At 41.3% G+C, this 24,106-nt stretch overlaps 2 protein-coding genes and 2 long non-coding RNA genes across 4 annotated transcripts; 1 reads left to right on the top strand and 3 right to left on the bottom strand.

Annotated features, from left to right (window-relative positions):
• The first annotated feature begins 2,154 nt into the window (after positions 1-2,154).
• On the top strand, positions 2,155-4,366 carry LOC141775909 (uncharacterized). The gene is made up of 2 exons (XR_012595703.1): positions 2,155-2,967; positions 4,100-4,366. It is a non-coding gene; the product is annotated as an uncharacterized LOC141775909 (long non-coding RNA).
• A 3,162-nt stretch (positions 4,367-7,528) lies between these two features.
• Positions 7,529-9,694, bottom strand: LOC141778246 (uncharacterized). Its single transcript, XR_012596022.1, has 3 exons — positions 9,643-9,694; positions 9,398-9,423; positions 7,529-7,846 (listed from the first exon to the last, which is right to left on the bottom strand). It is a non-coding gene; the product is annotated as an uncharacterized LOC141778246 (long non-coding RNA).
• Positions 9,695-11,799: 2,105 nt separating this feature from the next.
• On the bottom strand, positions 11,800-17,738 carry LOC141778233 (odorant receptor 131-2-like). Its single transcript, XM_074652429.1, has 2 exons — positions 17,589-17,738; positions 11,800-12,829 (listed from the first exon to the last, which is right to left on the bottom strand). The coding sequence occupies exons 1-2, from the start codon at positions 17,736-17,738 to the stop codon at positions 12,032-12,034; spliced, it is 948 nt and encodes a 315-aa protein (XP_074508530.1). The 3' UTR covers positions 11,800-12,031.
• Positions 17,739-20,768: 3,030 nt separating this feature from the next.
• LOC141778224 (odorant receptor 131-2-like) lies at positions 20,769-23,444 on the bottom strand. Its single transcript, XM_074652420.1, has 2 exons — positions 23,292-23,444; positions 20,769-21,683 (listed from the first exon to the last, which is right to left on the bottom strand). Exons 1-2 carry the CDS (start codon positions 23,442-23,444, stop codon positions 20,886-20,888), a joined length of 951 nt encoding a protein of 316 aa, XP_074508521.1. The 3' UTR covers positions 20,769-20,885.
• Positions 23,445-24,106: the final 662 nt, after the last annotated feature.

Genomic DNA, 24,106 nt, shown 5'->3' with positions numbered 1-24,106 from the left:
CCAAATCTCTCAGGTATGATGTTGCTCCAGTACTGATGACATGTATATGAAAAAATATACTCATACTCAATGAGCTCCGCCCACCCAGAAGTCGGCCATATTGGATTTTATGTACGATTTTCCCAATTTTTGCGTTTTATTGGCCGCGTACTCTAACGAACTCCTCCTACAGGTTTGATCATATCGATTTGAAATTTGGTCAGGACCATCTCAAGACCTTGAGGATGAAAAGTTATTAAAATGGTGAGTGTTCACTTAACGAGCGGACCGTGGCGTGGCGGCCATTTTGAGCCATTCGCCAGTTATTGTAACTCAACTGTACATAGTCCGATCTGCCCCAAATCTCTCAGGTATGATGGTGCTCCAGTACTGATGACATGTATATGAAAAAATATACTCATAGCCCCGCCCCAAGACGTTAGCCCCGCCCCCTTTCATATCTCATGAGCCGTTTGTCGTAGAGTCTTGTGGGAGGTGTCATATCACTCAGCAGAGAGTGGGTTAACCCTAACTCAACTGTACATAGTTCGATCTGCCCCAAATTATCATTTGAAACATATTCCTCATTGGGTTTCATTAGCTCCGCCCACCCAGAAGTCGGCCATATTGGATTTTATGTACGATTTTCCCAATTTTTGCGTTTTATTGGCAGCGTACTTTAACGAACTCCTCCTACAGATTTGATCATATCGAGTTGAAATTTGGTCAGGACCATCTCAAGACCTCGAGGATGAAAAGTTATTAAAATGGTGAGTGTTCACTTAACGAGCGGACCGTGGCGTGGCGGCCATTTTGAGCCATTCTCCATGAAACAGGGAGTTATTGTAACTCAACTGTACATAGTCCGATCTGCCCCAGATTTCTCAGGTATGATGGTGGTACAGTCTTGAGGACATGTATATGAAAAATTATACTCATAGCCCCGCCCTAAGACGTTAGCCCCGCCCCCTTTCATATCTCATGAACCGTTTATAGTAGAGTCTTGTGGGATGTGTCATATCACTCAGCAGAGAGTGGGTTAACCCTAACTCAACTGTACATAGTTCGATCTGCCCCAGATTTCTCAGGTATGATGGTGCTCCAGTACTGATGGCATGTATATGAAAAATTATACTCATAGCCCCACCCTAAGACGTTAGCCCCGCCCCCTTTTATATCTCATGAACCGTTTATAGTAGAGTCTTGTGGGAAGTGTCATATCACTCAGCAGAGAGTTCATGATTCATTGGTAAATGTTATGCCCGCCCCCTACACATTAGCCCCGCCCCCTTTCATATCTCATGAACCGTTTGTCGTACAGGCTTATGGGAGGTGTCATATCACTCAGCAGAGAGTTCCTGTTTTATTCGTTAAGGGTAGCCCCGCCCCCTACACATTAGCCCCACCCCCTTTCATAACTCATGAACCGTTTGTCGTAGAGTCTTGCGGGAGGTGTCATATCACTCAGCAGAGAGTGCCTGTTTCATTGGTTAAGGGTAGCCCCGCCCCCTACACATTAGCCCCGCCCCCTTTCATAACTCATGAACCGTTTGTCGTAGAGTCTTGCGGGAGGTGTCATATCACTCAGCAGAGAGTGCCTGTTTCATTGGTTACGGGTAGCCCCGCCCCCTACACATTAGCCCCGCCCCTTTTCATAACTCATGAACCGTTTGTCGTAGAGTCTTGCGGGAGGTGTCATATCACTCAGCAGAGAGTGCCTGTTTCATTGGTTAAGGGTAGCCCCGCCCCCTACACATTAGCCCCGCCCCCTTTCATAACTCATGAACCGTTTGTCGTAGAGTCTTGCGGGAGGTGTCATATCACTCAGCAGAGAGTGCCTGTTTCATTGCTTACGGGTAGCCCCGCCCCCTACACATTAGCCCCGCCCCCTTTCATAACTCATGATCCGTTTGTAGTAGAGTCTTGTGGGAAGTGTCATATAACTCAGCAGAGAGTGCCTGTTTCATTGGTGAATGTTATGCCCGCCCCCTACACATTAGCCCCGCCTCCTTTCATAACTCGCGAACCGCTTGTCGTAGAGCCTTGCGGCAGGCGTCGTGGCGCTCGTCAGAGTTTTGGTTTCGCGTCGGTCGGCGTCCCGCCAGCAACCCCGACCCGCGAGCGGGGGCGAGGGCCCTTTCATAGCTGCGTGCAGCTCTCGTTATTATTATTTTTCTGCTGCAAAATCGCGTTTTTGAGGCCTTTCCCATCCCCAAAAACTCACCAAAATTGGAACGTGCGTCGGGAGTGGCGAAAATTGCAATGTTCTGTAGTGTTTCGGAACGGGCGTCGCCAGTGGGCTCCATAGCGCCCCCTAACGCGTTGAAATCTTAACTTTGTCAAAGTTGATCCGATATTCATGAAATTTGGTAGGCACATCCTGCTCATGATTTCAGACATATTCCTAATTGGGTTTCATTAGCTCCGCCCACCCAGAAGTCGGCCATATTGAATTATGTGTATTTTATGTATTATATTCATACTTTTATCAACTGCTCCTAGAGACTTCATCGGATTCGCGTGAAATTTGGGTGGTATAACCTTCATACTACTGTGATGCTAAATTGCGAAGAAATATTTGATCGCTCGAACGGTGATGTCATACGTCATGTGCAAAGACGCCATTTTGTCTCTTTTTAGGTATGGAACTTTGCGATACTCCTCCTAGAGGATAGAAGCGATCCATCTCAAAGTCGGGCAGCAGAATCTCAAGACCTTCATGATGCTAAATTGCGAAGCTTTTGTATTTATGCTAAACGGCGTTGTTGTGGCGGCGCGGCGAATTCTGATGTTTCGCCATGACACAGGATGCTGTTGTAGCTTGACTTTACATAGTCCCATCTGCCCCAAACTTCACAAGCTGGATAATAGTCGAGGCCTGAAGACATATGTGTGATATTAAAAGTGAAAATCATAGCGCCCCCTACAGGAAACAGGAAATTGTTATAAATTGATTATACATTGTCCAATCTTCCCCAAATTTGATATGTTTTATAAGGGTGCCGGCCTGAAGACATATACATGGTATTATGCGTGATAGTCATAGCACCCCCTACAGGAAACAGGAAATTGTTGTAAATTGTCTATACATTGTCCCATCTTCCCCAAATTTGACATGTTTTATAAGGGTACCTGCCTGAAGACATATACATGGTATTATGCGTGATAGTCATAGCGCCCCCTACAGGAAACAGCAAGTTGTTTTAAATTGACTATACATTGTCCAATCATCCCCAAATTTGACATGATTGATAAGAGACCCGTCCTGAAGACATATACATGGTATTATGCGTGATAGTCATAGCGCCCCCTACTGGCAACAGGAAGTTGTAGTAAATTGACTATGTATTGTCCAATCTTCCCCAAATTTGACGTATTTCATAAGATTCCCGACCTGAAGACATGTACGTGCCCCGACGTGCGCGTTCCCCAGACGTGCCCATAAGGGCGAGGGCCCGTTCATCGCTGCTTGCAGCTTTAATTATTATTCTTTTTCTGCTGGAATATCGCGTTTTTGAGGCCTTTCCCATCCCCAAAAACTCAACAAAAGTGGACTATGCGTCAGAACTGGTGGGAAATTCAAAGTTCTGTAGTGACCCGGCTCGGGTGTCTCCAGGGGGCGAGATAGCGCCCCCTAATGTAGGCAGTTTTTCAGAGAAAGTTTCTTCGATCTTCACAAAATTCAAGTATGTCATAACTCACGCCCTCATACCTGGATTAAATATTTTCGAGATTTTTTCGGCAAGCAGGAAGTCAGCCATGTTGGACTTCCTGCGTGATTTTAAGATTTACGAACACATGTTTGAAGACTTTAGGATGCACAAAAAATTATGAAACTTTACACGCACATCCAAACTCGTAATTACTTTATTATAGTGGTGAAATTTTGCTTGGGCGTGGCATGTTAGCTCTCTAGCGCCCCCTTATGTCTTTTAGATATGGAACATACCTTGAGGTACTTGGAATCGCATGAAACTTGGCAATATGATGGACACCTGTGAACTTTACGTGAACGTACAGTTATTAGGTTCAGCGTGTAAATTGGGCTCTATAGCGCCCCCTAACGCGTGGATGGCCGTAGTTTGGTCAAAGTTGATCCGATATTCATGAAATTTGGTAGGCATATCCCACCCATTATTTGAAACATATTCCTAATTGGGTTTCATTAGCTCCGCCCAACCGGAAGTCGGCCATATTGAATTTTGTCTTTTTCAGGTCATTTATGTATTTTATGCATACTTTTACGAACTCCTCCTAGAGACTTCATCGGATTTGCGTGAAATTTGGGTGGTATAACCCTGAATCTACTGTGATGCTAAATTGCGAAGGAAATTTTGATCGCTTGAACGGTGATGTCGTACGTGAATTTTGATTGTTCGCCATGACACAGGAGGCTGTTGTTACTTGACTTTACCTAGTCCCATCTGCCCTAAACTACTCAAGCTGGATAAGAGACCAGGCCTGAAGACATATATGTGCCATTATGAGTGAAAGTCATAGCGCCCCCTACAGGAAACAGGAAGTTGGTGTAAATTGATTATACATTGTCCAATCTTCCCCAAATTTGGTATGCATATCCCACTCATTATTTGAAACATATGCCTCATTGGGTTTCATTAGCTCCGCCCTTCAGGAAGTCGGCCATATTGAATTTTGTCGTTCTTCATGTCATTTATGTATTTTATGCATACTTTTACGAACTCCTCCTAGAGAGTTCATCGGATACGCGTGAAATTTGGGTGGTATAACCCTGGATCTACTGTGATTCTAAATTGCGAAGGAAATTTTGATCGCTCAAACGATGATGTCGTACGGGAATTTTGATTGTTCGCCATGACACAAAAGGCTGTTGTTACTTGACTTTACCTAGTCCCATCTGCCCCAAACTACTCAAGCTGGATAAGAGACCAGGCCTGAAGACATATATGTGACATTAAAAGTGAAAATCATAGCGCCCCCTATAGGAAAAAGGAAATTCTTGTAAAATGATTATACATTATCCAATCTTCCCCAAATTACGTATGCACATCCTGCTCATTATTCCAGACATATTCCTAATTGGGTTTCAATAGCTCCGCCCTTCACGAAGTCGGCCATATTGAAATTTGTCTTTTTTCATGTCATTTATGTATTTTATGCATACTTTTACTAACTCCTCCTAGAGAGTTCATCAGTATCGTGTGAAATTTGGGTGGTACAACCCTCAAACTACTGTGATTCTAAATTGCGAAGGAATTTTTGATCGCTCGAACGGTGATGTCGTACGTGAATTTTTGTGGTTCGCCATGACACAGTAGGCTGTTTTTACTTGACTTTACCTAGTCCCATCTGCCCCAAACTTCACAAGCTCGATAATAATCCAGGCCTGAAGACATATGTGTGACATTAAAAGTGAAAATCATAGCGCCCCCTACAGGAAACAGGACATTTTTGTAAATTGACTATACATTGTTCAATCTTCCCCAGATTTGGTATGCATATCCCACTCATTATTTGAAACATATTCCTAATTGGGTTTCATTAGCTCCGCCCACCCGGAAGTCGGCCATATTGGATTTTGTGCTTTTCATGTAATTTATGTATTTCATGCATACTTTTACAAACTACTCCTAGAGACTTCATCGGATTCGCGTGAAATTTGGGTGGTATAACCCTCAAACTATAGTGATACTAAATTTAGAAGGATTTTTTGATCGCTCGAACGGTGATGTCATACGTGAATTTCGAAAGTTCGCCTTAACACAGGAGGCTGTTGTTACTTGCCTTTACCTAGTCCCAGCTGCTCCAAACTTCTCATGCTTGATAATATTCCTGGCCTGAAGACATATACGTGCCACGACAGCGGGTACCCCGACGTGCGCGTTCCCCAGACGTGCCCGCGGGGGCGAGGGCCCGTTCATCGCTGCTTGCAGCTTTAATTCTTTTTCTGCTGCGAGATCGCGTTTTTGGGACCTTTTCCATCCCCAAAAACTCATGAAAATTGGAATATGCATCAGAAGTCGCGAAAATTGCAAAGTTCTGTAGTGATTGGGCTCGGGTGTCTCCAGCAGGGCTCCATAGCGCCCCCTAATGATGGCAGCCTGTCAGAAAAAGTTACTCCGATCTTCACGAAATTCAAGTATGTCATTGCTCACGCCCTCATACCCGGATTAAATATTTTCGAGATTTTTTCGGCCAACAGGAAGTCAGCCATGTTGGACTTCCTGCGTGATTTTAAAATTTACGAACACATGTTTGAGGACTTTAGGATGCACAAAAACTCATGAAACTTTACACGCACATCCAAACTCGTAATTCCTTTGATTTAGTGGTGAAATTTTGCTTGGGCGTGGCATGTTGGCTCTCTAGCGCCCCCTTATGTCTTTTAGCCTTTGAAAATGCCTTTGACACCATTGGGATACTCGAAAACTCATGAAACTTGGCAAAACGATGGACACCCGTAAACTTTACGTGAATGTAAAGCGATTGGGCTTTGCGTGTTTAGCTGGCTCTATAGCGCCCCCTAACGCGTGGAAGGCCATAGTTTGGTCAAAGTTGATCCAATATTCATAAAATTTGGTAGGTACATCCTGCTCATTATTTCAGACATATTCCTCATCGGGTTTCATTAGCTCCGCCCACCGGGAAGTCGGCCATATTGGAATATGTGCGTTTTTCATTTATTTTATGCATACTTTTACGAACTCCTCCTAGAGAGTTTATCGGATCCGCGTCAAATTTGGCTGGTATAACCCTCCCACGACTGTGATGCTAAATTGCGAAGGGATTTTTGATCGCTCGAACGGTGATGTCATACATCATGTGCGAAGACGCCATTTTGTCACTTTTTAGGTATGGAACTTTGCGATACTCCTCCTAGAGCATTCAAGCGATCCATCTCAAAGTTGGGCAGCAGAATCTCAACACCTTCATGATGCTAAATTGCAAAGCTTTTGTGTTTTCGTGAAACGGCGTTCTTGTGGCGGCGCGGCGAATTTTGATGTTTCGCCATGACACAGGAGGGTGTTGTAACTTCACTTTACATAGTCCAATCTGCTTCAAACTTCACAAGCTGGATAATAGTCCAGGCCGGAAGACATATATGTGGTATTATGCATGAAAGTCATAGCGCCCCCTACAGGAAACAGGAAGTTGTTGTAAATTTTCTATACATTGTCCAATCTTCCCCAAATTTGACATGTTTTATAAGAGTCCAGGCCTGAAGACATATACGTGGTATTATGAGTGAAAGTCATGAATATAGGATCAACTTTGACCAAACTATAGCCTTCCACGCGTTAGGGGGCGCTAGAGAGCCGGCTAAATGCACTGAACCTAATGGCTGTACATTTACATAAAGTTCACAGGTGTCCATCATTTTGCCAAGTTTCATGAGTTTTCGAGGACCTCAAGGTATGTTCCATCTCTAAAAGACATAAGGGGGCGCTAGAGAGCCAACGTGCCATGCCCAAGCAAAATTTCACCACTAAAATAAAGTAATTACGAGTTTGGATGTGCGTGTAAAGTTTCATGAGTTTTTGTCCATCCTGATTCTCAAACATGTGTTCGTAAATATTAAAATCACGCAGGAAGTCCAACATGGCTGACTTCCTGTTTGCCGAAAAAATCTCAAAAATATTTAATCCAGGTATGAGGGCGTGAGTTATGACATACTTGAATTTCGTGAAGATCGAAGAAACTTTCTCTGAAAAACTGCCTACATTAGGGGGCGCTATCTCGCCCCCTGGAGACACCCGAGCCGGGTCACTCCAGAACATTGGAGTTCGCGCCACTTCTGACGCATATTCCACTTATGGTGAGTTTTTGGGGATGGGAAAGGTCCCAAAAACGCGATCTCCGCGCGGAAAAATAATAATAATAATTAAAGCTGCAAGCAGCGATGAACGGGCCCTCGCCTCCGCGGGCACGTCTGGGGAATGCGCACGTCGGGGTACCCGCTGTCGTTCATTCCCGTGAAAGTCGGAAACTGCACGCAACAGTTAGAGTGAATTTTCTACTTGGAGCAGAAATGAACTGTTGAGAACATGTGGGGCGTCCTTTAAAGCACTTCTATGAGGGTGGCTGGCAGTATACGACCATTTCCTGTTGTCAGTAGGTGGCGCTATGACTTTCAGTCACAATACCACGTATATGTCTTCAGGCCTGGACTCTTATAAAACATGTCAAATTTGGGGAAGATTGGACAATGTATAGACAATTTACAACAACTTCCTGTTTCCTGTAGGGGGCGCTATGACTTTCACTCATAATGTTACATATATGTCTTCAGGGCTGGACTATTATCCAGCTTGTGAAGTTTGGGGCAGATCGGACTATGTAAAGTCAAGTTACAACAGCATCCTGTGTCATGACGAAACATCAGAATTCGCCGCGCCGCCACAACAACGCCGTTTAGCATAAATACAAAAGCTTCGCAATTTAGCATCATGAAGGTGTTGAGATTCTGCTGCCCGACTTTGAGATGGATCGCTTGTATCCTCTAGGAGGAGTATTGCAAAGTTCCATACCTAAAAAGAGACAAAATGGCGTCTTTGCACATGACGTATGACATCACCGTTCGAGCGATCAAATATTTCTTCGCAATTTAGCATCACGGTAGTTTGAGGGTTATACCACCCAAATTTGACGCGGATCCGATAAACTCTCTAGGAGGAGTTCGTAAAAGTATGCATAAAATACATGAAAAACGCACAAAATCCAATATGGCCGACTTCCGGATGGGCGGAGCTAATGAAACCCGATGAGGAATATGTTTCAAATGATGAGTGGGATATGCATACCAAATTTCATGAATATAGGATCAACTTTGACCAAACTACGGCCTTCCACGCGTTAGGGGGCGCTAGAGAGCTGGCTAAACATGCTGAACCCAATAACTGTACATTTACATAAAGTTCACAGGTGTCCATCATTTTGCCAAGTTTCATGAGTTTTCGAGTACCTCAAGGTATGTTCAAAACCTAAAAGACATAAGGGGGCGCTAGAGAGCCAACATGCCATGCCCAAGCAAAATTTCACCACTAAATCAAAGTAATTATGAGTTTGGATGTGCGTGTAAAGTTTCATGAGTTTTTGTGCATCCTAAAGTCTTCAAAGATGTGTTCGTAAATTTTAAAATCACGCAGGAAATCCAAGTTGGCTGACTTCCTGTTGGCCGAAAAAATCTCAAAAATATTTAACACGAACTTTAAGACGTATGCATTTACATATTTGAATTTCGTGAAGATTGAAGAAACTTTCCCTGAAAAACTGCCTACATTAGGGGGCGCTATCTCGCCCGCTGGCGACACCCGAGCCCAATCAATACAGAAATTTGAATTTCCCACCAGTTCTGATGCATATTCCACTTTTCATGAGTTTTTGGGGATGGAAAAGGTCCCAAAAACGCGATATTCCAGCGGAAAAATAATAATAATACTTAGAAAAACAATAGGTTTCCTTGCACTTTCGTGCCAGGACACCGTTGGGGTCCTGGCACTTTCGTGCTCGGGCCCTAATAATAATCTTTAGAAAAACAATAGGTTTCCTCGCACTTTCGTGCCAGGACACCGTTGGGTCCTGGCAGGACCTATACGTGCCAGGACACCGTTGGGTCCTGGCACTTTCGTGCTCGGGCCCTAATAATAATAATAATCTTTAGAAAAACAATAGGTTTCCTCGCACTTTCGTGCCAGGACACCGTTGGGTCCTGGCACTTTCGTGCTCGGGCCCTAATAATCTTTAGAAAAACAAAAGGTTTCCTTGCACTTTCGTGCCAGGACACCGTTGGGGTCCTGGCACTTTCGTGCTCGGGCCCTAATAATATCCAACTGAGTAGAGATTGTCAACTGTGAGTATATTGTTGCAGCATGCTTCAATGTGTCTATCCAAACTAGCCTAATGTTCCAGAATGTGTGAAAACATCAAAGGACGATGACATCACATCAGAGGACGATGACATTACTGTAATACATAAAAGGATATGTATGAATATTCTAAATGACATATGGAAAACTAAATTTAAATGTCCAGAAAAGTGGCAGTGTGGCTGTGCAGCAGTGTCTGATGTACATTGTGAAGCTGTGTGTTGAGCAATGCGAGTTGCATCCAACTCATATTTACCTGGCATTGGAGATACAATGATCAAGTATTTTTATGACAATAATTTTTTTTTTAAGTTAAAGGGACTATTTGTAACTTTGTACGCGCATAAATGTAGCGGGTCGTCACACATGCGCGCTCGCATATGCGCATTCGTGTGTAGCCGCTGTACCCTCCTCCTCTGCCTGCTCGCCTTCACTCAGACAGCTCAGCTCGCTCCACCTCTAGACGTGAACGCGCGTTCACTACACACTGCAGAAGAGTTAGTTTAGCTCTGACAATATCTAGTGAATGTACAGGGGACGTTTTTGCAGAAATAACTGCTGCAGCTCCTCCAGACCAACAGAGGTTTTCCGTGTCTTGTGAAGTGACGGAGCTCTACAGAGATTTACGTTGTCTTCTCGTTACCGACCGGGTGCCGGTGTCTCCTCTGCTCTCTCCGGCTGCGGGCGGAGAGAGCAGGGAGACACGCTGGAGAGCCCTGCTGCCTCAGCCTGCACTTAGGCAGGAAAAGCCAACACTAGGATCAGATCTAAATCATGTTCATGGAGAGACCTTCGTCTGGTCAGCTAACAACAGAGTTAGCAACATTAGCTGTTAGCAGCCGTTAGCAGCACAGTCCTGATTGGATAAATAGCAGAGATACGAACGTTAACGGAGGTGCCATGGAGTTATAATTATGAGACGTTCAAGCTCTGTTAAGTGAAACGACTATTGGGCAAAGGTAAATTACAACGTTATCATGATGCGTTCATATATAATCTCATAAAATGTTGTTTTTGGTGAGAAACCTGAATAAATCCAGTAGTTTGAAGGAGATGTTTTCACATCAATATAAAATAGATTTAAGAGAGAGAATTATGACCTGTTTAACTTCATAACAACTTAACCAAGATTTTTTTTGATCAAAGCAAATATTTAAATAATCATAATCATTTGAATTGTGTGTTTTTATGCAAATAACCATTATAGATGAATAGGCTACATTACCCTCCCTCTCCTAGAAGCTACGGTGTAATTCAAACTCGTAATTTACTATGTATATATATAATGTTTTTTATGTAAAATATATGGAACATTGAATGACATCAGATCTAAAATGTTATTCCTTCATTTAGCGCAGAGATTTCAAAAGTGGCAGATACAATTGTGGCAGACCAAAAACAATGCTTGTCTTTCACAGTGGCAGGAAGTGAAACAAGTTAATCTCAGACCCTGGCTACAGTGCTTGGTAATTTACAGATATTTTAAAAAACTGATATTTTCCTATACGTTTTGGCCTCTCCACCACAGTTTTGGGTCACAATATTTTTTTAATATATATTTTTAAAGCTGGTTATACACTGTACGATTTTAGCCCATTTGCAGCCCGAATTCTGAGCTGCACGACTCATTTTAGAATCGGACCGAATTTCAACTTCGGAAGGCGTCGTTTGCTGTGCAGTGTACGAGGGGGGGACCGAGACCGATTAACTTCTCCCGACCGTCCGTCGGACAGTCGGATGAAATTCTGACATGTCAGCAATTCAGACAGTTGAAATAGTTAAAGTTATTTTAACCTAAATTGCGATCTTTTCCTAAAGCTAATGAAGTAGTTTTTGTCAAGCAACTTATACTTCGGGAGTTATTTGAACCCAAATCGGGATTTTTTCTCCAAACCTAACTAAGTAGTTTGTTGCCTAAGCCGAACCAAGTCTATCTATTCCTAAACATAAATGAGTAGTTTTATTATGAAAAAACTGAAGCGGAAATTGACACTTGCGTCACGTGTTGTTGGACATTCGTAGGAAAACACACCAAAAATTTGATGAAATTCGTGTCTATGTACACGAATCAAATGGATTAAATTTCGGGATTATTTCACAAACTGCTGTGAGAAGGCGTCGGATCGTGCTACGTACTTCTGTAGAGATAAAAGATGATTTGTGTTGTTTGTGGAAACAGAGACACTCTCACTGCGGTTTCTTCGGCCTCATGTTTGACACGAGGACATTTGTGGGTGGTTCCTCATGCTCACTTTACAAAGCAGGTACCTTGTCATATGTATCCTGAAGGTGTGGTCTCGCAGTCCGTAGACAATGGGACTAACGAACCGTGGCAGGATCTGGACAATGACGTAGGCGACAAAGCGTATGGCCCGGTTCTGTCTGGGCAACAAGTAGAGCAAACCTTGTTCAAACATGGGTTTCACGTACGTGAGCATACATAAGAGCAACTGGAAACCATGCAGGACAATAGTGTTTCTGGCCTTTGTATTGTCTACAGTTGCTTCCTTGGCAGCAAACAGAATCCTGAAGTAGGTGTAGAGGATTGTGAGCCAAACCAGAACCAGAAACACAATGTGTGAAGCGTCCCTCTTCTTCAGGCTGTACGAGCTCCTGAACACGTAATCTCTGTCACACAAAACCTTGGATTGAAAGAAGTGCAGCGGCTCTGTGGCCAGCAGGATGAACAGATCTGGTAGGATGGAGAACGCACTCGCAACCCAGATCAGACCAATCAGGATGTAGGTTTTGTTGACGGTGCAGATCTGCCCGTGACGGAGGGGGATGCAGATGGCGACGTAGCACTCAACCGCCATGCCGGCCAGGTTTAGAGGGGTGTTGAGGGTGGTGAGGATGGTGATGATGAGCAGGATGAGGCAGAAACCTACTCTGATGGTGTGAAGGGCGTAGCTGACGATGTGGAGGAGAGTGGACAGGATCAGCTGCATCATGTCGTTTATCACCAGGTGGATGAACAGGATGTAGCGAGGGTTTGAGTTGAAGATCTGCAGTAGTATCGATAGAGCACTGTTAGTACTTCAGATCATTACATCACTGTTTTCTCAAACTTCTATTTTTCTCCTTTCATTTTCTTTTCAAACTTGTTTTTCATGGAGAGAGTAAAAAAGGAAACATTGCACTACATTGAAAGCAGACTATGCAATCGGTTGTAACTGACTCACAAAACAGTTGAATTACCTGCTAATAATTAGAGCAAATTTACCACCAATACATGACCAATAAATGATAGCTACCTCGCCTCTCAGAGGAGGATGTTTTCTGTAAATAACAATGTGAAATCTGGTCGAATACAACACAGTCTAATGCCGAGATCGGACTGCACGATGGTCACTTTGTCAGATTAGACGATTGAGAGTCATAAATTCTCGGTGTAGAGGAGAATTTCAGGCGCTATCAATCCACTTGACGAGGGCGGCTTCACCCTACAGGAGCTTTCCCCGTGCGCTTTCGGTTTTTCATTCAGAGAAAATGACTTTCCTTTCCCTGTCAGGATATCTACGTGCACGCAGCATCAGCCTAATGTATCCAGCCGGAGAGCAGACGGTCCGCGAGGTGAATTATCATGGGAGTAAAGTAAAAAACAAAACAGAAACTCAAATAACGTCAGTCTAACGTAGTTTTAACATGTTGTTCGAGGTGTTCATGTATGAAAAGAGCCCAAATGAACACTATAGGTGGACTACTGGATTACTATCAGCAGATTATTTAAACAGCGTTTCTATAGGAATGATTCTGTCCCAAGCTGTTTGATCATTATCAGCTGTTTGATCACTATCAGCTGCTTGTGATCACTATCAGCTGTTTGATCACTATCAGCTGTTTGTGATCACTATCAGCTGTTTGATCACTATCAGCTGTTTGTGATCACTATCAGCTGTTTGATCACTATCAGCTGTTTGATCACTATCAGCTGTTTGTGATCACTATCAGCTGTCTGATCACTATCAGCTGTTTGTGATCACTATCAGCTGTCTGATCACTATCAGCTGTTTGATCAGTATCAGCGGTTGATCTCTGTATTGAATGAAAATGAGGACAGAAGTAGCAGGTTAAACCACTGTTTATTTAACTTGAATAGAAGTTGGTTTATTATATTTAGTGTTAAATATTGCTCTGCCTTGTATCTGGAGAACTGAATCAGCAGGTTCTGCAGTTGCACATTTTATTATTTTCTAATAAAAGCTGTATGTATTTGCCATTAATCGTTGTTTACTTGTTTATATCCATAACAGCTGCGTAGCTGTGGGTGGGCCGAGGTGGGCCTGGGTCCACCCACTTGGCACTCAGGCCCACCAAATCAGAAGGCTTCCTTATTTTTGCTGGATCATCCAGTGAATAGCAGTTAGCAGTCACCTCTAACCTTTGTGTTAAAGCTGTGATCTACAGTTGAATCAGTAGCCTTAGCGCAAAGATAGACTTCAGTGGTCGGGGTGAACCGCCATCTTTTCTCCTGTTTATCTGCTGTATCCTAGGGAGCCAGAGTCAGGAACTGTCATTGTGTTTGCTTGTTTATTTTGTTCAGGGTTAGTCAGATAATTTGGCCTTTGTTCACCCTGAGTTATATTGTTTCATTTTATTGTTTGTTAACTTGATTTTTAGTAATAAATCTTTTTTACTAAACTTAAAATGTAGTCCTGTGACTGTAGTCTGGGGACCGGGGAGGGAACGTCCTTTATACTTTTATTTTGAGTTCCTACCCTCCTAGACGGGGGCGTAACAGGCCCCTCGTCACCCTACTGTACCCAGAACAAGGCCTACTGGTGGAAGACTCCGACATCAGGGCATCACATCAGACTGAACTCTTTGTCCCTGCTCACTTCTGAAAGGGACTATGAAGTGTTTTCAGTGTTCAACACCACAAGAAGCCCCGTCGTCTCCTGTTGAAATCATCAACAGTAAGATCGTTTACAGCTATGGACTAATGGTCTATTTCATTATTATTGTTTGTTGGGTATAGTTTATGTTCGGTGTACAAGTTGGATTTTATGCTGATGATGCTGCCAGCTGTGTGTGTGAAAATGTGGCCGCTGTGCCAGGCTATATGTTAAAGTGTATTTTTTAACGATAATGCGGGTGATCTATCCAGATGCTTGATTAAACTGTGTGTGTGAATATGTGGCCGCTGTGCTATGCTATGCTATTCTATGCTATGCTATGCTATGCTATGCTATGCTATGCTATGCTATTCTATTGTATTCTATGCTATGCTATGCTATGCTATGCTATGCTATGCTATGCTTTGCTACACTGTTTATGTTTGTCTCGTTGGATCAGAATCAGCTTGATTGTCCAGAGGTCTGTACTACGAAGTGAGTTCAACATCTCCAGGGTATCTTCTCGTTATCTGGCTTCACTAACCCTAACAAACCAGATCACGCTAAACTCTACTACGAAGCTGGTTATCAACTCGGTAAATCAACCCAGGCTTTCTCAGTCTGGCTGTGAGCGCGTTCACATGAACGGGGAGGTGTTTGCAGCATCTGACCAATCACAGACATGAACAAGTCTACTGTCAGCACAGACAGACAGGCAGAGCGGTATATTTAACAAAGGAAGAGTAAACTATATTAGACAAATACGAAGGAATTAAACACTTAATCCAGACTAAAATTAACACAGTTGAAGCTGCCAGATGTAGGAAGAACAGCTGGCAAAAGAAAAAACTCCCGATCATGTGTGAATGCGTAAATTAACAGATTTATTAATTTAACGGAGACTCAAAAGTCAGATTTAGTCGACTAGATATAAATAGCTTTAAAGAATGTAACGGATTAAGGGATTACACTTCTTTATACCCTGAGACTAAGATTCAGCATGTATGATTATTTCAACCTTCTTTCAGCTGTGCCTCCCCTCTCCGGCGGTGTGAAACGGGCTCAAGAGCAAATTAAAAAACATAATTAAAAGCGGTAAACACCCACAGCATAAATCCAACTGTCCTTCCTGCATCTGTCAGTTTAAACTGTGTTGTCTTTAGTCTGGATTATGACTTAAACTTCTTCATATGTGTGTAATATTATCATACGATCCGCGCACTGAGCTCTGATTGGTCAGTAGGAGGTGCTTTTATACGAGCTACGGAGCAGGTTAGCTGTTCAGCATCCGTTACCATGGTGATCTACCCCGGTACGAAGTGAACCACCTTCGTAGGACGGAAAACCCTGAAGGGTTAACCCTGAAGTTACCTCGCTAACGCCAAATCCTGCTTTGTAGTACAGGCCTCAGGTATGAGTAGACCTACACACAGAGGCTACCAGGAATCTGACTCTGGTTATTTTGCTCTCATTGTATGACGGAAATAGAAATGCAGCTAAAAACAAGGTCAATAAATCTGAACAAGAGTGAAGAGAGAAGATAAATATACATGTCAGGTGCCTGCAACATTCCATCTGATGATGATGATGATGATGATGATGATGATGATGATGATGATGTACAAGGCTTGTAGGATTAAACTGTGGTGCATGGCCTATTTTGGTTAACGTCTGCCTTTCAGAGTCTTATCAGATGTTCGGACCTGGACGGGACAGGCCCACCTGATGTTCTCTGTGCCCCCCCACACTGTGATTTCTGCCTACGCCACTGATCCATAATTAATTTATCCCTGATTCCCTTTCAAGAAAAACTTTGAGGAATCCTAACCTGCTCTGTCCAGTATCACATATTTATTTCACAGTCACACTGACTGAATGTTTGGCAAAAAAAAGTTACTGTATCGATTTCAAATCATTGAATCGTTTGTTATCGTATCGTATCATTTGGTATCGTATCGTATCGTATCGTATCGTATCGTATCGTATCGTATCGTATCGTATCGTATCGTATCGTATCGCTCTAGATGAGCCAAAAAAGATCAAATAGAATTTCAAATTAAAGATGCAAGCAGCGATGAACGGGACCTCAAAATGGCCGCCACGCCACGGTCAGGTCGTTCAGTGAAAACTCACCATTTTGATAACTTTTCATCCTTAAGGTCTTAAGATGGTCTTGACCAAATTTCAAGTTGTTCTGATTAAATCTGTAGGAGTTCGTTAAAGTACACGGCCTATAAAACACTAAAAATCACCACGTCTGATAAGTGTGCCAAGTTTAACTACTTTTTGAGCATGTTAAGGTCGTCAGAAAGGCGATTCATTTGGGAGAAAAAGAAAAAGAAGAAACACTACAGTTTCAATAGGGCCTTCGTTGGCCCGACGTTGTCGGTGCTCGGGTCCTAAAATATCAGCCATTTGCTTAAAGCTGAGTGGGAACGAAGACAGAGAGAGAGAAAGGGAGATGAATTCCTCTCTTCTGCTGACTCCTAATTCTCATTTTCAGCTTACACACACACACACATATATATAGTATATTAGGCCTGCACAATATGAAGAAAAATATTGCTATTGATCAAATATTGAACTGTGCATATTAGTCATACTTATGTCAGCCTGGTTGTCTTTATATTCAGAACCGGATTAGACTGAATACTTTAAATAGAACATTTTGTTTCTAGAGCAGCAACAGTAATATTTACAACAGCAAAGTCACCATGTAAACTCATTAATGTCTCACTGGAACCAGCGTGAATATAAATACTAACGTTGCAGTCTTTAGCCTCGCGGCTCGTTTAATACCAGGTTTTGGTAACCATCCCTAAACAAAATGATTTTATCTTTTGCAGTGTGTTTATCGTGCATGTTCATATCGCAATGATCATGAAAATATGATATATCATTCAGCACACACACACACAGACACACAGACCTTGTGCTTCCTGAAGGTGTGGACCAGAGTACTGTTGATGTAGTTGATGGAGATGCAGAGGGCTACGACGATCACATTATTGATCACAGCTGTGAGGAAGTTGTCCCGCTGATTCACCGTTACAGTCGAAGTGCCGTTTGAAAAATTCATGTCTGAAATGGCAAAAAATCCTTCCCACCTGAAATAAACACAGATTATTTTCTAGATTACAGAGGAGCCTCCAAAGAGTTTATAGGACTATAAAAGATCACAATTTAAGGGAAACTGCATTGTGAAAAATGCCTGTGAAATCCACAGTGCTGTACTGTGTTTGTGCACAGTAAAGTACTGTATACTCTTTCACAGTAGAATACTGCATATTCTATCGGAAATTACAGTAATCCAAGAGTTACTGTGGAAATTACAGTAATGAAGTTGTTACTGTATAGGATCAAGTCAATTTATTTTACAGTAAGCCACTTGTCAATTGCTGCCAGTTAATTACTGTGAATTTCACAGTAAGTTTCTTACAGTGTGCCCTGAAATCAATCTGACAATAACAGCACTGATCCACAGAATAAATCCTTCTCTTCTAAATCTTTATAATTCTTAATTTCCTGCCTCTGTGTGGAGTGTCTTCTGGCTCCATCCCAAACTATTCAACTTACACTGAACCCGTTTCAGAGTAGGTGGTACAGCTGGACTCAGTGTTTGCTTTGTCTCAGTTAAAAGCTGAAAATAACTCCGATGAAGAGGATCCTGTCCTGTAAACTACTGAATATTACAGGAAATAGTAATACCCTTCTAAATCATAGAAAATAATATTTGATACAAAATATTCATTACGTACAGTACTCTAACACAATGATATCCATGATAATACAGTCGCAGTAACAGCAGTAAGCATGACTAGACTGCACCTACCGAGCAGGACACCACACAACACCAGACTGCTGTTGGTGTCGATGAACACTTTATATAAGTAGATGGAACACAGTTGGGATTATGTTGACCCATAGTGTGTGTGTGCGTTTGTGTGTGTGTGTGTGTGTGTGTGTGTGTGTGTGTGTTTGTTCATGTTGGCACGTGTGTGTGTTTAAAGAAATAGTTTCACATTTTGTGAAATATGCTTGTTTGCTTTTTTTTCTCCTCTTTCTTTCTTGAAAGGTCCCATATTGTAAAAAGTGAGATTTTCATATCTTTTATATTATAAAGTAGGTTTAAGTGCTTTATAAATACTGTTAAACTATCAAAACGCTCAATATACGGAGAAATACACACAGCTCGTATTCAGAAATTGTGCGTTTGAAACAAGCCGTCACGATTTCTGTCCATTTGTGATGTCACAAATATACAATATTTGGACCATTACACGGTTTTAAATGTAAACATTCTAAATGTGTCCCAGTTTATTTCCTGTTGCCTTGTATTTTAATAACATCAGCTGACAGGAAGTAAACATGGACCCAAACTGTTGCCTAGCAACGCAATTCCGTTGCAATTCCGTTAAATGCACTAAAACGGAGCGTTTCAGACAGAGGGTGAATATAGGTATATTCAAGCAGACAGTACGAGGAAAATAAAGTTTTTTTTTACCTTACAGCATGTAAACGTGTTTCTAGTAGAAACACAAAATACAAGTAAGAACCTGAAAATGAGCACGATATGGGACCTTTAAATTCCAGAAAAGAGCTTCTAGATTAATACATAAAACTTCTCACTGTGAAACTACAAATCCATTATTCATAAAGTCAGGTATCTTAAAATGTTTGGATATTGTGCATGTAAAGACATTAGAAATAATTTTCTGAGTTAGGAATAAAAGCCTTCCTGTTAGTATTGAAAAAACATTTAAATTAAGAGAAGGACGTTATAATTTAAGAGGGTTGTGTGTTTTTGAAACAGGTAAAGTGAGAACCAATGTAAAATATAGATGTGTCTCAGTTTTGGGAGTCAAATTATGGAACTGTAGAAGTGTATAGTGATGAGTAGAATTTTTTGTAGCTCTCTGTTGAGCTCTCCTCCTCCAGTTTATCTCCACTGACTTTATAAACGTCACTATTTTTGGGGACTTTATTTAGCATATTCTGTGTGTTCTCTTCGGTCCAGATGTCAAGCCTTCTGCAGAAGTCCAGGTCAGTCCTCTCCAGGGTCTGAAATTAGCACCCGCCACCTGCCAAATGTCCGTAACTTATTGGCAGTGGCGGATAAAATGGCCAGGCCATCCGCCCCCATGGTCGTAGTTGTAAGTTTCACTTTTAGGTGACTTCTATTCAGGTTGTGCCCCCTTCTATCAGTTACTGAAGGTTCAAATGTCGATGTTAGAAGATTATTTTGTCTCTTCTAGTACCTACTCCATCGAGCGGGACCATGTCATTTATTTATGGGGAGGAAAGAAGTAGCCAGCAGTAGCTCTATAATCTGGTGGTACGGCAGCGGATACCTAACCTTAAATATACATAGACTGTATAATATACACAGAACCCTAACCCTGTATCACTTGCCTGACGGCAGCAGGGGGAGGTTGTGTGTATGATCTACTGTAAGGACACCAGAGATGGAAAGTTTTCACCACTCTGAAGGAAAATGTCAACACCTGTCCAGAGCATTAGGGACTCATTAGCTCCAACACTGCACACCGTTAGACTGGCGTCCGGAGGTTTACAGTCTATCTTCAGTATGATGCAATCCAATACAACAACACCAACAGCTTCAAAACATAGATTTGAGTTGAATCAAATGTCTTCATAATGAATTAATCAAAGCTTTTACAAGTACACACTTTATTGTATTGTTATGTCCACCCTGTTGTCCATTTCACTCTATTCAAATGATTTCTCCAAGTATTGAGATGTTTATATAGTAATCTGTATCAGCTCTGGTGGAATCAGAACAGGAGAAAGTGAAGGTATACATCATAAAGTCGGGTTGATTTAAGATAGGGTCCTTTTTATTTTTTCATTTTGTTTTTATTGTATGGAGTACGGATGTTAGGTAGCTTTTTCCTTTGGACTGTTTCAGATTATGTCCGCATATATTCAGGCTAATAAAATATAGATTCTTCTTGGAGTCCTTTACTGGTTTATATCAACTACCTCACTATTACTCCTGATAGCGACCGTGTTTCCTGAGCGGAGCTTGCAGGGTGAGAGAGCTAAACATTTTTCTTTTTTCTTTTTTTTTTAGCTAAATCCATTATTTTATTACAAGTGAAGACCACACACAGACAAAATCACTGATGTCTTTTCCAGCATTAAATGTATTTGATATTTTCCCCGTTAGTATGAAATAGTGTACGAACAACTCCGAAACAGGACTTCAGGGCTTCTTTAGAGTTTTTTGTGGATGCGTGTCGGCACAAGTTGTACAGAACAGATATCTCTTGAGGTACTTCCTGAACGTCTTGTCTCGTAGCCCGTAAACGACGGGACTGATGAGGCGAGGCACAACCTGAACAAACACTGAGATAGTGAAGCGAATATCCAGCACCCCTTTTGGGAACAAATAAGTCAGACCGTCGATGATGAGATGGAAAACGTAGGTGAGCATGCACAACAGCAGCTGGAAGCCGTGGAGGAGGACCGTGTTCCTGGCTTTCTTGGCGTCTGTAGAAGCTGCCTGTGCGGTGAACAGGATCCTGAAGTATGTGTAGAAAAGAGTGAGCCAGACAATGACCAATAACACGGTGTTGGACACGTCTCTCTTCTCTGTCAGATAGGGCTTTCTGAAGATATTCTCTCGAAGACAAAAAACTCTAGAGCGAAAGAATTCCTGCGATTCTGTCGCCAAAGCGACGAATAAATCTGGTAGGATGGAGAGCGTACTTATCACCCAGATCAGACCGATCACAACGTACGTCTTCCTGACCGTACAGATGTTGGTGCGGTGGAGAGGGAAGCATATGGCGATGTAACAATCGACGGCCATGACAGCCAGCGTGAGGGGATTGTTTAGGTTGGCGAATACGGCTGTCATCAACAGAACGATACACAAGGAGACGTTGAGAGTGAAGACGATGTAACTCAGGACCTGAATGAGGGTGAACAGGGTGAGCAGGATGATGTCATTGATCACCAGGTGGATGTACAGGATGTAGCGAGGGTTCATGTTGAAGACCTGCAGGGACGGACACAAGTGGTTAGGAAATAAGAGGACAAGAGTAAAAACCACGTTACTGACTGTATTAAAATCAGGGCTGTCAAAGTTAATTTAACGCCGCTAATTTCTTTAACCTATTAACACAATGTAGAGTGAAGATACTGGTATCATATGAAACTAAAACACCTGATGAATCCATCGGGACAAGCCATGTAATACTAGCTTGTCATGAAGGAGGCTCCAAACTCACGCTAAAGTTTGGCAAGGAAAAACTGTCATGGGCATTTCCAAAGGGGTCCCTTGACCTCTGACCTCCAGATATGTGAATGTAAATGGGTTCTATGGGTACCCACGAGTCTCCCCTTTACAGACATGCCCACTTTATGATAATCACATGCAGTTTGGGGCAAGTCATAGTCAAGTGAGCACACTGACACACTGACAGCTGTTGTTGCCTGATGAGCATATTGTTTTATGCTAAATGCAGTACCTGTGAGGGTTTCTGGACAATATCTGTCATTGTTTTTTGTGTTGTTAATTTATATTAATTATATTATCATATTAATTACATTTATATATATATATATTTTATAAAATTAGACTTCAAAATCTAGATATTTCATATTTTAGTATCTTCACTTGTTCGCAAGAGAGACAATGTATTGAAATGTCAAATCATCCCTCAGCCTTTAAATTCAGTTGTATATTTCCTCGGCTGCCTGTTTTTTTGTATGGAGGACCACAAGAGCCACGTAAATAGTTATAGAGCATTTAATTGGTTAATAACTAATTATACAATAAAAATAGGCATTAAAGGTCCCATATCGTGCTAATTTTCAGGTTCATATTTGTATTTTATGTTTCTACTAGAACATGTTTACTTGTTTGCTTTATAATATAAAAGATATAAAAATGTCACTTCTTACAATATGGGACCTTTAATAAATGTGTTTTACAATTTGTGTTGTACAATAAAAATAGGTATTAATAAATTATTATTGATTGATAATGATTGATGGATTAATATTTCATTTGTAAATTATTTTCATAATTAATATTTTTATTGCCCATTAAAATATCAAACAATGAAATACTTTGTTATTTTGTCCATAGAGTAATACATTAATTTGTAAACACATTTATTAATACCTATTTTTATTGTACAATTAGCTATTAATCAATTAAATGCTCTATTACTATTTACGTGACTCTTGTGGTCCTCCATAGTTTTAATCCACAATTTTATAACAGAAAAAAACAGTAAATAGCAGGAGGGGGGATGTAAATGCTAATGTATGTACAAACACTGATGTAAGTAGAGAGAGTTTTCTTCTTGTAGGTTTGTCATCACCTTAAAAAGCCGGAAAAATATGATTTTGTGTGTTGTCTGTTGTTAATTGATTTCCAATAATAAACATATACAGTACATACATTTGCATAAAACAGCATATTTGTCCACTCCCACGTTGATAAAAGGATTAACTACCTGACAAATCTCCCTTTAAGGTTCATTTTGAACAGAAATGAATGGATTGACAGCCGTGATTATAATATTTATCAAAGCACACGGCTTACTCCTAAAGAAATCAAATGTACACTTTTTTTAGAAATAGACATTACTGAGACCTGATATTTAGTGAATGTGTGTACCAGGGTACCGTTGACGTAGTTGATGGCGATGCAGAGAACCACAGTGATCACATTCTTGATTATGGCGGTGTTTAAAGTGTCCCGGTAGACGGCGGTCGTGAAATTCCTGCTGGTGTTTGAAAGACTCATGAGTCAACCGACGAGGTTCTCCAGACCTGTTTTACTGGAGAGAACCGTCGGGTACGTTACAGAACATAATAATAGATTAATATTATATTTGATCAGCAGGTCAAGTTCTTTGAAAAGCTTGAAAGCATCTCTCATAAATACAAAACTTTACAATATTAAATGAAAATTAGATTTGGACTCATACAGGCCATAAACGGTAACAGTTTTATTTTGAGTTAATTTCTCACTGATATTTGCACCATAAATGAATAATGTGATCATTTCTGTATTCATCACCTTCCTGTTACAGATCAGAGTGTTTTTTTTAGATTATTATTATTGTGCTCTTTAAAGATTCCACTTATTGCCCTGAATAAAGAATAAGCTGAAATGAAATAACATCAATAAAATAGCCTGCTAGTTTTTATCAATACAATAAAATCTGAACTGCAACAAGTGTAAATAATACAGTTAATAATGACTGGTCCTGGTATCGTGCATACTGCCTCACTATCAAACATCATTTATATTATTAGTTACACCAATAAGTCTGCTCATACTGTATATATATATATATATATATATATATATATATGTATATATATATATATATATATATTTATTTTTTTTATTATTTTTTTTTCAATCAGACATTAGACATAATCAGACATGATTGTATGAAA

Source organism: Sebastes fasciatus, chromosome 1, assembly GCF_043250625.1.
Source record: "Sebastes fasciatus isolate fSebFas1 chromosome 1, fSebFas1.pri, whole genome shotgun sequence".
Classification (NCBI taxonomy): domain Eukaryota; kingdom Metazoa; phylum Chordata; class Actinopteri; order Perciformes; family Sebastidae; genus Sebastes; species Sebastes fasciatus.
Note: the sequence above shows the minus strand (reverse complement) of the source record. Positions and strands in the feature narration are given on the sequence as shown.

Excerpts from the sequence above, each read along its gene's own strand:
- LOC141778233 (XM_074652429.1), bottom strand. The coding sequence starts at position 17,738 with ATGAATTTTTCAAACGGCACTTCGACTGTAACGGTGAATCAGCGGGAC. Across the intron at positions 12,830-17,588 it reads ACACCTTCAGGAAGCACAAG|ATCTTCAACTCAAACCCTCG; the intron begins GTCTGTGTGTCT and ends ATACTACTGCAG.
- LOC141778224 (XM_074652420.1), bottom strand. The coding sequence starts at position 23,444 with ATGAGTCTTTCAAACACCAGCAGGAATTTCACGACCGCCGTCTACCGG. Across the intron at positions 21,684-23,291 it reads ACACATTCACTAAATATCAG|GTCTTCAACATGAACCCTCG; the intron begins GTCTCAGTAATG and ends CCGTCCCTGCAG.